Consider the following 14,030-nt stretch of genomic DNA (forward strand, 5'->3'; position numbering starts at 1 on the left):
ACCAACATGCCCATTGAAGTCTGCTCCTATCACCACTCTTTCATGCTTGGGCACACTCTCCACCACCTCATCTAACACACTCCAGAAATCTTCTTTCTCCTTCATGTCACAACCTACCTGTGGGGCATATGCACTGATGATATTCATCATCACCTCTTCAATTTCCAACTTCACACTCATCACCCTGTCAGACACTCGCTTACCCTCCAACACACTTTTAACATACTCTTCCTTTAAAATGACCCCAACACCATTTCTCTTCCTGTCCTCACCATGGTACAACAACTTGTACCCACCGCCGATGCTCCTGCTCTTACTTCCCTTCCACTTGGTCTCTTGCACACAGAATATGTCTACCTTTCTCCTCTCCATCATATCAGCCAGCTCTCTCCCTTTACCAGTCATACTACCAACATTCAAAGTCCCCACTCTCATTTCCACCCTTCTAGTTTTCTTCTTCTCCCGCTGTTCGTGGCAACGTTTTCCTCCTCTTCTTCGTCGTCTTCGCCCAGCAGTAGCCCAATTTCTACCGGCACCCTGTTGGGCAATAGCACGGGTGGCGGACGTTGTTAACCCGGGCCGCGACCGATCCGGTATGGGAATTCGATTCTGAGTCTGCATAGTTGGGTTGGCTTGTTTTACGCCGGATGCCCTTCCTGACGCAACCCTCCTCATTTATCCGGGCTTGGGACCGGCACTCAGAATGTACTGGCTGCACACCCCATGTGGCTGAGTCATTCCGCCATTTCCAGACAATGAAAATCCGACGAGGGGGCGGGACCACTCCTTCCTAAGGCGTGCTCACAGGCGAATGACGTCACCGACAGGCGTGGAAAAACTCACGCATGTGCACGAGGGTTCAAGCATGTCTGACGTAAAAACATATGAATGAAATCCATATAGTTTTTAAAAAAAATAAAAAGGACCGTTACTTTATGGACACACCACGTATGTTATGTTGGAGGACTCCAGAGGCAGTTGCAAGGTACCGACAGGCCTGAAGGGCATCAGCCTCTGCTGTAGGGGGGGCAAAGCAGCAGGTGTGGGAGGAGTTCGGAGCAACCATGAGGAAGGGCTTTTGGTTGGTACCAAGGTATTTCTGGTGAACCGTGAGGCACCTCAGGAGGGGAAATCAGGGAACCACCCAAGCTGTCTACAGTAAGGATGGGACTCTGTTGACCTCAACTGAGGATGCAATCCGGAGCTGGAAGGAAGATTTTGAGGAACTCCTGCATCAGACCGGATCACCCTCACCCTCTATAGTAGAGGCAGAAGTGGAAGGTGGTGGAGGATTATCATCAATTTCCATGGTGGAAGCAGTGGTGAGCACAGCTAACCAAAATGTAAGCTTCGATAACCGCTAATCAGCAAACTGAAAAGTTATCTTTTATAACGCTAAACCGATAAACCACCAAAAACTTTATCGGAAGCTACAGCTAACCGATAATTTTAAGTATTGTCTCCAGTACACTCTCAGCTACTAACAAGCTGATTTTGAGTTTAAACACTGCCAACACTTCTGATAAAATCTGTTGTGAGGTCCAACAGAACCAGCACAGCAGGATTCCCTGCATCCACCGACAAAGTGATGTCATTATGAACTTTTAAAAGTGCTGACTCAGTGCTGTGTTGCGATCTAAACCCAGATTGGAATTTTTCAAAGATGAGATTGTCTTCTAAAAATGATTGTAACTGTAAAAAGACAACCTTTTCTAAAACCTTAGATAGAAATGGCAGATGAGACACAGGTCTAAAATTGGATAAAACTGATGAGTCCAGGTGAGGTTTTTTAAGAAGAGGTCGAACCACAGCATGTTTAAAAGCAGCTGGAACAGACCCTGATCTAAGACAAGCATTGATAAAAGTTAGGAGACCCGCCCCAACAGTATTAAAAACCTCCTTCAGCACCTTAGCTGGAACAACATCTGAAGGACAACTTGTAGGTTTTATGTGTTTTATAACATCAGTAAGAGATGCAAAAGAAATGGGCTCAAACTGTTCGAGCACAGCAGAATGTGCACGAGGAGCAGACAACTCAACATTACAGCTCTGATCAGCGTTCTGTCTGACTGATGAAACCTTATCAATAAAAAACTGAAGAAACTCCTCACAGGTTGTGGTTGTAGCATCTAACAAAACAGAGGTGTGTGGATTTACAACTGAGTTTATAGTCTGAAATAACACACTGGGATGAAGACAACTGCTCGAAATAATATGAGACAGATATTGTGCTTTTGCCTCCTTCACAGCCTTCTGATAGTCAGTTAGACTGTCCCCCAGAAAACCCAGAGACATCTGTAGTTTGTCCTTTTTCCATTTTCTCTCCGCCTGTCTGCAGCGTTGCCTGAGGGCACAGGTTGTGGCATTTAACCAGGGGTCGGATTTTGATTTCCTGGTTTTGCAGCGCATCGGTGCAACAGAGTCCAGAATGACTGTGCATGTAGAGTGGAAAGAAGAGAGGATGTTATCTGGGAGTAATGGAGAAACCAGTCCATTCATGGCATAAAACTGAGAGTCCATGAAGGCAGCAGCAAAGTCCCCCGCTGTCGAGGAGGTGACCAAACGGCGGTGAGAGACAGGAACAAGTGGCTTACTAGCAGATGGAGGAGCAATAAATTCAAAAATAACAGGAAAGTGATCTGAAATAGCAGCGTCTGATATGTCCTTAAGTGAAACTGAGAGCCCAAAAGAAATAACCAGGTCCAAAGTGTGACCAAGATTATGTGTTGGTCCATCCACAACTTGTGTTAGACCAAAAGAGTTCAGGAGGCTTTTAAAATCATCAGCCAGCTGATTAGAAGGACAACAGATATGAATATTAAAATCACCACAGACCAAAAATTTGTCATATTTTGGGATAAAATCTGCCAGAAACTCAGAAAACTCCTGAATAAAATCCTTATTAAATTTTGGTGGACGGCAAACAACAGCACAGTGTACAGGACAGTCAAACTCCATCACAAACAACTGAAGTTCAAAAGTGGAGTAGACATTAGAAGATAAAAATCGGCATTTAAAGCTGTCTTTAAAAACCGTGGACACACCACAGTATTTGAACACCCTGTGGTTTTGCAAGTTCTCCCACTTAGAAATCATGGAGGGGTCTGAAATTTTCATCTTAGGTGCATGTCCACTGTGAGAGACATAATCTAAAAAAAAAGTCCGGAAATCACAATGTATGATTTTTTTTAAATTTATTTGTATGTTACTGCTGCAAATAAGTATTTGATCACCTACCAACCAGGAAGAATTCTGTCTTACACAGACCTGTTAATTTTTCTTTAAGAAGCCCTCTTATTCTATTGAACTTGTTACCTGTATAAAAGACACCTGTTCACACACTCAATCAATCACACTCCAACCTGTCCACCATAGCCAAGACCAAAGAGCTGTCTAAGGACACCAGGGACAAAACTGTAGACCTGCACAAGGCTGGGATGGACTACAGGACAACAGGCAAGCAGCTTGGTAGAAGACAACAACTGTTATGATTATTTGTTAGAAAGTGGAAGAAACACAAGATGACTGTCAATCTCCCTCGGTCTGGGATTCCATGCAAGATCTCACTTTGTGGGGTAAGGATGATTCTGAGAAAGCTCAGAAACTACACAGGACGACCTAGTCAATGACCTGAAGAGAGCTGGGACCACAGTCACAAAGATTACATTAGTAACACATGATGCTGTCATGGTTTAAAATCCTGCAGGGCAGGCCTCCACTCACATTGGTTGATTCATTCATTCTGTGTAAAAAAAACAACACAAGCTAATGTAACGTGTGGTGGTGTTTACAAATAAATGTGCTTTTGTAAAATATGTCTTCTTTTTTTTTGCCAAAAATATTTTCCTCACTCACATTGAGCTTCGGTTCAGTGTGAGTGGAGGCTTAGTTTACCCATAATCCCTTTGGGCATCTGTGTTTGCTTTGTTCAAAATTTCAGAATTAGTGCATTATTTTAAAATGAAAAGATATGTGTTATATTTTCACTTTGTACAAATGACAGAGTTGAAATTTATCTGGATGAATTTAGTTCATAAATCAAAACCATAAGTCAAACCTGCTTTCCTTTTCAAGACGTCTGCCTCACGGCTGGACCGCTGTATGCTGCTAAGGATAATGACTTTTGATTTTTGTGGCAGTCTGGCGGCCAGGCCCCTTCTGCTGGGGTAGCGTTGAGCTCAGCTCCTCTCAGCTGACTCACTGCTGCAAAATACATAGCACATAGGAGCCAACAGAGTTTTAAAACATTTTTCACCGTTACTATGTAAAAAAAAACGTTTGCAGCCTAAAAGTTATCTGAACTAAATCTATCAGAAGCTAATTGGTCTGCTGATGGTTTTTGAAGTTAGCTGAAAAGCTAATCCGCTAACAGAAAAGTTTGCTTCACCAATTAGCGGTTAGTGGATTAGCGGTACTGTGCCCACCACTGGGTGAAAGTCACTCAGGTAGTCAAACAACTCCACAGTGGCAAGGCCCCGGGGGTTGATGAGATCCGTCCAGAAATGCTGAATGCTCTGGGTGTGGAGGGACTCTCTTGGATGAGATGTCTCTTCAACATTGTGTTGAGGTCTGGGACAGTGCCTAAGGAGTGGCAAACTGGGGTGATGGTCCCCATATTTAAAATAAAACCGGACCAGAGAGTGTGTGCCAACTACTCAGCCTCAGAGGGGACAATGGAGCGTGAGATTGGCCGGAGAATCGGAGCAGCAGGGGCGGTGTTGCATTCGCTGTACCGTACTGTTGTGACGAAAAGGGAGCTGAGCCAAAAGGCGAAGCTCTCAATCTACTGGTCAGTCTTTGTTCCTACTCTCACCTATGGTCATGAGGGTTGGGTCATGACCGAAAGAACTAGATCATGTACAAGCGGCTGAAATGAGCTTCCTTAGGGGGGTGACTGGTGTCTCCCTTAGAGATAGTGTGAGAAGCTCAGTCATCCATGAGGAGCTCGAAGTAAAACCACTGCTCCTTCGCATTGAAAGGAGCCAGCTGAGGTGGTTCGAGCTTCTGGTAAGGATGCCTCCTGGGCGCCTTCCTAGGAAGGTGTTCCAGGCATGTCCATCTGGGAGGAGACCCCGGGGAAGACCCAGGACTAGGTGGAGAGATTATAGCTCCACACTGGCCTGGGAACACCTCAGGATCCCACAGTCAAAGGTGGTCAGTGTGGCCCAGGAAAGGGAAGTCTGGGGTCCATTGCTGGAGCTGTTGCCCCCGCAACCCGATCCTGGATAAGCGGTTGAAGATGAGTGAGTGAGTGAGTGAGTATTATTAAGAAGGTGTAGGAATCAATATGTTTTTACTTCATTCCAGTTCCTTTCAGACTTTACATATATAAAAGTCATTATTTGACATGTTATTGATTATTCTTGATTTGTTCTGTTTTCAACATGTCTGAATAAAGAAAAAATAGTTTTGTGAGACTGTGTATTACAGTCATAATGTGTTTTTTTTCCTCTTTCTGTGTATCCAGGTGCACGTGAAGATGGCGGATGAGGCAGTGTGCGTTGGCCCCGCCCCCACTAGTCAAAGCTATTTAAAAATGGACGCCATAATGGATGCCATCAGAGCCACTGGAGCGCAAGCTGTAAGCATGTACAAATCTGTTCCTGGATTCTGTGATCATGTGTGTTGGATCCGGGCTGTTTTGTGGTCCACGTTCAGTGAGACTATCAGCCTGCTTCATGACTGGTTTGAGGAGATGCTGCATTTTGAAACTCTAGTCAGAAATAAGCAGAAAGTATATGTTCAGAAAACACATTCAACAGGTTCTTAATTTGAGGGCTAAATGAAATACCCACGTAAGATCACATTAATTTGAACACCTTTAAAAGTAAATCTTCTGTTTAGCCAGGAACAAATATTTGCTGTTGTTTACTTGGATTATAATGATACACAGGGTAAAATAAGTCTTAAACACGTCAACATTTTTCACAGTGAATGTATTTCTAAAGGTGCTGCTGACATGAAATTTTCACCAGATGTCGGTAAAACCCAAGTAATCCACACAGACAAAGAAATCAGACCATCAATGTCCATAAATTATGTGTAATAATTTGAAATAACACAGGAGAAAATATTGAACACCTGAAGAAAGGGTGGTACAAAAAGTCATGTAAAGCCAAGACACCAGCTGAACTCTGTCAGTAATTAGAAAACAGTCCTACACCTTGTCAGTGCAAATTAATATCAGCTGGTTTAGTCACAACTGATGACCTATAAAAAAGGTGTCTCATTACAAGGTGTCACCTAAGAAACATCTCAGGATGGGTAAAAAAGAGCTCTCTTGAGATCTTCACAACCTTATTGTTGCAACACATACTGATGGTTTTGGTTACAGAAGGATTTCTAAACTTCTGAATGTTCCAATGAGCACTGTGGGGCCACAGTCTGAAAGTGGAAAGAACATCATTTCACCATAAACCGGCCACGACCAGGTGAGGAGTGAAAAGAACTAACAGAAGAGTCGTCCAAGAACCAAGGAGCATTTGTGGAGAGCTTCAGAAAGACCTGGAATTAGCAAGTACAATTGTTTCAAACACTCCACTGATGAAGAAAAAAACATGCTGAAGCTTGTTTAAAGTTTGCTGCACAACCTTTAGACAAACCTGTGAGCTAATGAGAGAATGTAATCGAGACAGGTGAGACCAGAACTGAACTCTTTGGATCTCAGAATACACACCACATATGACACTGCATATCAGCCCAGAAACACCAGACCAACAGTGAAGTCTGTAGGTGGAACATCATGGTGTGGGGCTGTTCTTCACTGACAAACTTCATATAACTGAAGGAAGGATGAATGGAAAAATGTACCAGGACATTCTTGATTAAAAATCTACCAGGATGATGAAGATGAAACAAGGGTGGACATTTCAGTGAGGCAATGATCCCAAACACACAGACAAGGAAGCTCTCAGCTGGTTTCAGAGAATGAAAATAAAGCTGCTAGAATGGTGCAGCCAGTCAACTGGCTGGAATCCAACAGAAACTCTATGGAAGGAACTAAAGGTCAGAGTTCATAGAAGAGGTTCACGGAACCTTCAAGATTTGAAGACTGTTTGTGTGGAAAAATGGAGGTGTTCCAGGCATGTCCATCTGGGAGGAGACCCTGGGGAAGACCCAGGACTAGGTGGAGAGATTATATCTCCACACTGGCCTGGGAACGCCTCGGGATCCCCCAGTCAGAGGTGGTCAGTGTGGCCTGGGAAAGGGAAGTCTGGGGTCCCCTGCTGGAGCTGTTGCCTCATGACCCGATCCTGGATAAGCAGTTGAAGGTGAGTGAGTGAGGGGTTTGATTTCTTTGTATGTGTGGATTACTTGGATTGTTACCAGCATCTGGTGGAAATTTCATGTTAATGGCACCGTTTAGAAATATATTTACTGAGAAAATGATGTTCATCATTTGTTATTTTACTTGTTGTATGCTTCCTGCTTTTTGTAAAGGTTCATCCCGGCTACGGATTCCTGTCTGAAAACAAAGACTTTGCAAAGAAACTGGTAAGTAAACGGTCTGCTGCCCATGAAACAGTCATAACACTGTAGTTGTGTCAGTCTGGTACAGTAAATATATTTGTACGTAACGTTCGGTTTGTTTCTAGGCAGCAGAAGGTGTGACTTTTATTGGACCAGATACTCATGCTATACAGGCAATGGGAGACAAAATTGAGAGCAAGCTGATTGCCAAGGCCGCCAAGGTCAACACTATACCAGGCTTTGATGGCGTGGTCGAGGTATAACCACTCGTACAAAGCAACATATATTGGTGACATATTAATGAGTGAAACACACCAGAGACAGCAGTTATTGTTGATGGTCTCCAGACGGCTATTCATTTTTCATACTTCATCTTCTGAATAATTCTTTATGCAAGTGTGACTCCAGTGTCTTCACAGGTCCTGATTTCACTGACCCCGGTCCAAACCTTAGATCCACTGTGATGACGATAGAAAAATCATAATTTAAAAATACCAAGTTTAATCTGCATATTTTAAAGGACTGATCAAATCTTTTCAATACAACACAGTGGTTCCTTTGTCAGAAAACTCACCTCAACAAGGAAACATCAGGAACCAACAATGTCCTCATACTGTGTGTTGGTTATCTGGTTAAGGGCCTTTCACACTGAAAGCATCGGAAGCGTCACAGGCATCAGGAATCGGTCTAAAAAGCATTATTTTCAATGAGACATGTTGCTTTTTAGAGGCGTCAGAAGCGTTGCGTCAAAAGCCGAGCTAAAGCGATGCTTCTGACTGGAGCACGCATTGCTGCTTGTCAGCAGACTGATGCGGTCAAAGTTCCACCAAATCCAGCTTTTGACACTCTGAGCTGTGACGTAGCTTCGCGCTGTCCAATAGGAACGATGCGTCGGGCCAAAACACGGAAGACGAGTGACAGAAACCACTGATCTGTACGAAACGGATCTGTGCAGAAACCACTGATCTGTACGAAACGGATCGGTGCAGAAACCACTGATCTGTACGAAACGGATCGGTGCAGAAACCACTGATCTGTACGAAACAGAAATGTGTCACAGGACTGCTCATTTATAGAGCAGTTTTCTGAAGAAAAATCCTTGGAAATGTTTTTTTTTGTTGTTGTTGTTTGTTAGGCCAAAATTTCTGATTACTGTTAAAAAAAAGTTTAGAACATTTGTAATTAAAATAGCTAAATAAATCAATAAATCAATCAATCAATCAATCAATTTTTTTATATAGCGCCAAATCACAACAAACAGTTGCCCCAAGGCGCTTTATATTGTAAGGCAAGGCCATACAATAATTATGTAAAACCCCAACGGTCAAAATGACCCCTTGTGAGCAAGCACTTGGCTACAGTGGGAAGGAAAAACTCCCTTTTAACAGGAAGAAACCTCCAGCAGAACCAGGCTCAGGGAGGGGCAGTCTTCTGCTGGGACTGGTTGGGGCTGAGGGAGAGAACCAGGAAAAAGACATGCTGTGGAGGGGAGCAGAGATCGATCACTAATGATTAAATGCAGAGTGGTGCATACAGAGCAAAAAGAGAAAGAAACAGTGCATCATGGGAACCCCCCAGTTTGGTTCTTTAGAAACCTTTCTTCATCTGTAAATTAAAACCACCTGTTATTTCACATTAATTTCTTGTTTAACATAAGGAACCTCTGAGATTTATTTTTAGACAAATACAATAACATGGAAATTTGTACATTTTTTAAAGTCTGGTAGATTATTTATATCTCATTTCAACCAGAAAAACAAACACTAAATAAATGCAAATGTTTATTATAAATGCAACAGGAAATCATTTAACAGTGACTGCAGTGTGATTGTAAAGTAGGATTTCTGTGACATAAACCTCATGATGAATTTTTTTTAATGGTCATTTCAACTTGTAATTACGTCAAAATATTTAATTGCCTTTAATGTTGTTATCAGGACAGAGTCATTTCTAAAATATGAATTTGAGCACAATAAGTGGAGAGCTTCTACCTGTGCAAATGTCTTTGGACTTTGATTTTGTGGACATCTTTAATGATCCGTTCATTTATTGTTAAAATATAAAATGAAACAGCTTTTTTAAAAATAATAAAATAGTTGCTGTTGAAAGAGCCTTTTATTTAGAAGCAGGTGATGTTCTGCTGGATTCTCGGGACCAGATGAAGGTCTCTTCTGCAGCTTTGAACGACACGTTGGGAAGCTTTGACGTGTCACACTGACGCGTTCAATCTGAAAGGCCCATTACTCTGTATTACTCTGCATGTGCTACCTGTGAACAGGAAGGTGGTACGTGACACAACAGAATCCAGCTTTCTGTGTGAACACAGAGAGCTCATGCAGTAAAAATGTCTTCAGCGCTTTCAGTCTTTTCTCACACTGATCTCTTTGGCATGTTGTTCTTGTCCAGGTGTCCTGACTTGGTTTTTGTGTTCAGTAGTTGTTAAGTGTCAGGATCCTTCCATGTGTGGGGTCCAGAGTTTTAACGTGGGCAACGTGTAAATCATCTCATGAGTTCTTTCGCTCCTCTGCTTCATAGCATACAAACAACTTGTCTTTTTGAATTAAGCGAATCTGTCAGAGGTTGTGTGTGTGAATCTTTCTAAACCTCAGGGTTTGTCTTTACACTTTTTTAAACATGACTGACAGACTCAAACAGGCAGAATGAATAGACATACAAACATAATGATTGAGTATTACCAGTCAGATGACGTCTGGGAGTCTGTGCCGGGGCCTCCACGGCGCCACAGAGCCGCCTGGGGTTAGAGATGGAGAGATAAGCCAGCCCTGGGCACTGGCTCTCTGTGCATCTGTGTTGCTGTCTGGTGGGTTCAGCAGTTGTCCTCTCTGGGGATCAGTCTCTGGGTAGGTGGTGGTTTTTTTTAGCTCCAGCAGGCCGACGGTCTGATGAGGTCACGTTATAGCAAAACATCCGTCATCTGTTCACAGTTCATTGAAAATGAGTCTCCTTTATTTCTGATGGAGTTTTTGTTGTTTGTTTTTTGCTTCATCTAAACAATGTTCACAGTTCTTCCTTGTGGAATTTTGAAATCTTAAATTTGAGTAAAAATCTGGACTTTTTGAGGTTGAAAACTGTAGCCAGGGTTGGGAGGGTTCCTTTAAAAATGTATTCTGATACAGTTACTAGTTACCTGTTGAAAAATGTAATCGGTAACGTAATCCAAGTACCATAATATTAAAGTAATGTAATTTGATTACTTTCAATTACTTCAGGATTACTCCAATATCAAATATGCTAATACAGACAAAAGAAACTAAATAGAAATAGTCTTGACCACATAGTACAGTTTATTAAGCAAAAATCAAACTGTTTCTTTTCCATGACATACTCTGTTTTACTTCACATTATGAATTAAGAGCACCACAATATTGTTTTAAACACACCCAGTGTTCACCTGCTAAATTTTCAACAAAAAATGCCAAACAAATGAAGGATAATGAAAACTCAGGCGTGTGCGGATGAATTTGTAATTAAAAGTGGCAGAACAATATACAAAACAAAAAAAAGTCTACCACTTGTTCAGTAAATTCGCACCTGTTGTGTGGGCCGCTGAAGAGGAGGTACTGCTGGCCCACCACCAGATGGCGACCTGCTTGGAGTGCGGGCTTCAAGCACGAGAGGGCACCGAAACCAGTGGAGTGACAGCTGTCACGACATCAACACCAGCTGTCACTCATCTACGTCAACTTCCATAAAAGCCGGACTGCAACTCCACCTCCCCGCCGAGAAATCAGCTACCATTCAGGTAATTTTCTCTGCTGACTTAAAACATTGAGTAATAATCTGAACTTCTTTTGCAGCCGTTTTCCTGTGGTGTTTTCCTTATCTGTGGGATTGGCATTTGGTGTGATCAGCGATGGCTTCGCTTCACACCCCAACCAGATAAGTGATTAGACAGGAGCTGCACGAGTGTGTGATTGGAGGTGGAGGTGCTCCCTCCCAAAAGAACACAGACTGTGGGATTACTGAGTGTGCGAACTCACACTCATCAATACTGTTTCTGTTCTCTGCCAGCAGTACCGGGTCTGACTGCTGAAGACAGCGGCCACCTGGGGCGCAGGGCTTGGCGGCTCCGGTGTTCTTCAGATCCGTTGGTGGTGGAAGCTGTGTGGGATCAGGCTCTTCTCTCGCCAGACGTCTTCTATCTTCGAGCCTGCCCACACGTCACCTTGTGTATAATTGACATTCCACAATATTGTTATTGTCTGTACTTCGTTGTGCGACTCACAACATTAAATTGTTACTTTTTGGCTTATCCATTGTCCGTTCATTAACGCCCCCTGTTGTGGGTCCGTGTCACGACACCTTCCCAACAGCACCATGTTTAACATATCAGTCCACTTAATGAACTTTCAAAATAAGAGCAACAGCATCATGAAAACCATTAAGTAAATCCTGTCAGTAAGGAGGCGTGGTCACCATTTTAATTCCGGGCAAGTTAGTGATTTGCGTGAATAGAAGTTCAAGAAACAGGTGGAATATGCCGGAAAGCTGCGCATGTTGGCAAAGCCACAAACGGAGGAACAAGGGAGACAATATTTCCTTCCATAAGTAAGTGGTTTTGGTTCTTCTTGTCACTTTGTCCGTGATATTTGGATGATAAACAGCTGTATGTCTCCTGCCGTACCTGTGTCGCCCGATGACACGGACCATTAACTCGTCACTTATGACTAGTTGATATTTTCCACTGCTGCACCAATGTCTAGTTAAAATACTTGTCGTTAGTGATTAAAATTGTTCGACAAGACTGGGGATTGTTTTTAATTTGCACCTTAAAATAATGAGATTATAATGACCCGCGCTGTGCCGCTCACAGTCACACCCGCACACAGAGATGTGTGCACACACACCACTGACTTCATGAATGAAACTTGGTCACTAAAGGATAATTGTGTAAAAATATAATATATATATAAATGTATTGTAATGGTTTTAGGAGCTGCGCTGAACAGCAGCTGCAGGACGCCTCAGCAGCTTGAACAGCGCAGATCCGTGTAACTTTCAACACTAATATTTGGGAATGTGTGTGTGTGTCAGAGTAAGTTTAATACTTTCCTGACATAATTTAATGTCATTTAATTTTACTGGCTCAGTATCCAGGTCAAAATGGCATTTTTAACACGTATTTTGTGAGCATTTTTCTGAGTGCGTCCAGTCGCGGATCTCCATTGAAAATGCATTAACATCCGGGTACTTCATCAATATTTTGCCCGGTTAGGAGACGTCATGTCGCTGTCCATGAAGGGACGTTTTCATTTCAAAGAAAAAAAATATATACAGATAACAGGGTTCTAGCTAGGATAAAATTTTAGCATAGTGGTAATGTCGAGGGAGCGACACGACCGAGGGGGGTGCGGGGGGGGGGGGGGGTGTGCGGGGGGGGGGCAGCTTTTGAGAATTCAAGCTAAAAATAATTGGCCATTCTAGGGGAACCCAAAGGGGAAAAGCCAGGTACGACAGCCCAAGTCCCTTCATCATGTCCAGAAGGCTGGAGAAGTTTGTTGAGTGGACAATCTCATTCTGGGTTAGCCAGTACATGACCCTCAGTGAGGCAGTCGGAGTCCGTGGACATTTTTAAGTCAAGACTTGAAACATATTTTTATTCTCTTTGTTATGAGTAGTTTTTATTTTGTTATGTTTTATTCCTTCTGTTTTTAATGAGGTATTTTATTTTTTTTTATTTTTTATGTTGAACTGTTCTGTGTGAGGCACCTTGAGATGGCTTTTGTTGTAATTTGGCGCTTTATAAATCAAATCAAATCAATTTTATTTATATAGCCCCAAGGCGCTTTATATTGTAAGGCAAGGCCATACAATAATTATGGAAAAACCCCAACGGTCAAAACGACCGCCTGTGAGCAAACATTAAATTGAAATTGAACAACATTTTATTGAGTCTTAAAGTAAATAAATATGAAATTGGTCACTGGATCCTTAAACTCTGGACATAATAAACTCTACATGGTGGATCCTTGATCTCTGGACATAAACAGAAATAAAATCTGTTAGTTTTTGTCAAAAGCATTTCCTTTCAAACATTATTATTGGCATGAATGTCTTTCCATACCTATGAGTTCAGCTCTTGCAAATGTGCTGCAGGTCAGGTTTATAAAGAATGCAGGACGTCTCGTTTTGGGAGGAAAAACGTTTTAGTCGACTGTAGTTTGTCTGTATTGCAACGTTTGTAAAAGGTGTAATTTTATTTAAAGCGGCGATTTGTTTTGAAGTTATTAATTCCAAGCGCGCAAGATTTGAAGCTGTGACAAAATGGAGGATGATTTTTGTTTCTTGACTGCAACAAGACCAGAGTCCCAATTAGTGACTTTAATCCACACAAAAGTGACTCATGGTATTTTAATGGCTTTCAGAGGGGTGAAGAAGCGGACTTACCGCTCCTGAAGAGCAGCGAATCAAAGAGCCACGAGCCATTGAATCGAAGCATTGCTTCAATTCACGCTTCAAACTGGAGTCGCGCTGCAGAAACGGTTGATTACAGACGCTGTATTGAAAATCGTAACAGTCCAAAATGATAGCGTAATGGG

The 14,030-nt window shown here is 42.4% G+C and overlaps 1 protein-coding gene across 1 annotated transcript in view; it reads left to right on the forward strand.

Annotated features, from left to right (window-relative positions):
- The window catches only part of pcca (propionyl-CoA carboxylase subunit alpha), a 165,589-nt gene that overhangs the window by 51,454 nt on the left and 100,105 nt on the right, over window positions 1-14,030 (forward strand). The window contains exons 5-7 of the mRNA XM_034184973.1: window positions 5,468-5,581; window positions 7,441-7,494; window positions 7,596-7,727. Of these exons, the coding sequence (XP_034040864.1) occupies window positions 5,468-5,581; window positions 7,441-7,494; window positions 7,596-7,727 (300 nt within the window). The remainder of the gene's footprint in view (window positions 1-5,467; window positions 5,582-7,440; window positions 7,495-7,595; window positions 7,728-14,030) is intronic.

The sequence above is a fragment of the Thalassophryne amazonica genome, chromosome 13 (assembly GCF_902500255.1).
Source record: "Thalassophryne amazonica chromosome 13, fThaAma1.1, whole genome shotgun sequence".
Classification (NCBI taxonomy): domain Eukaryota; kingdom Metazoa; phylum Chordata; class Actinopteri; order Batrachoidiformes; family Batrachoididae; genus Thalassophryne; species Thalassophryne amazonica.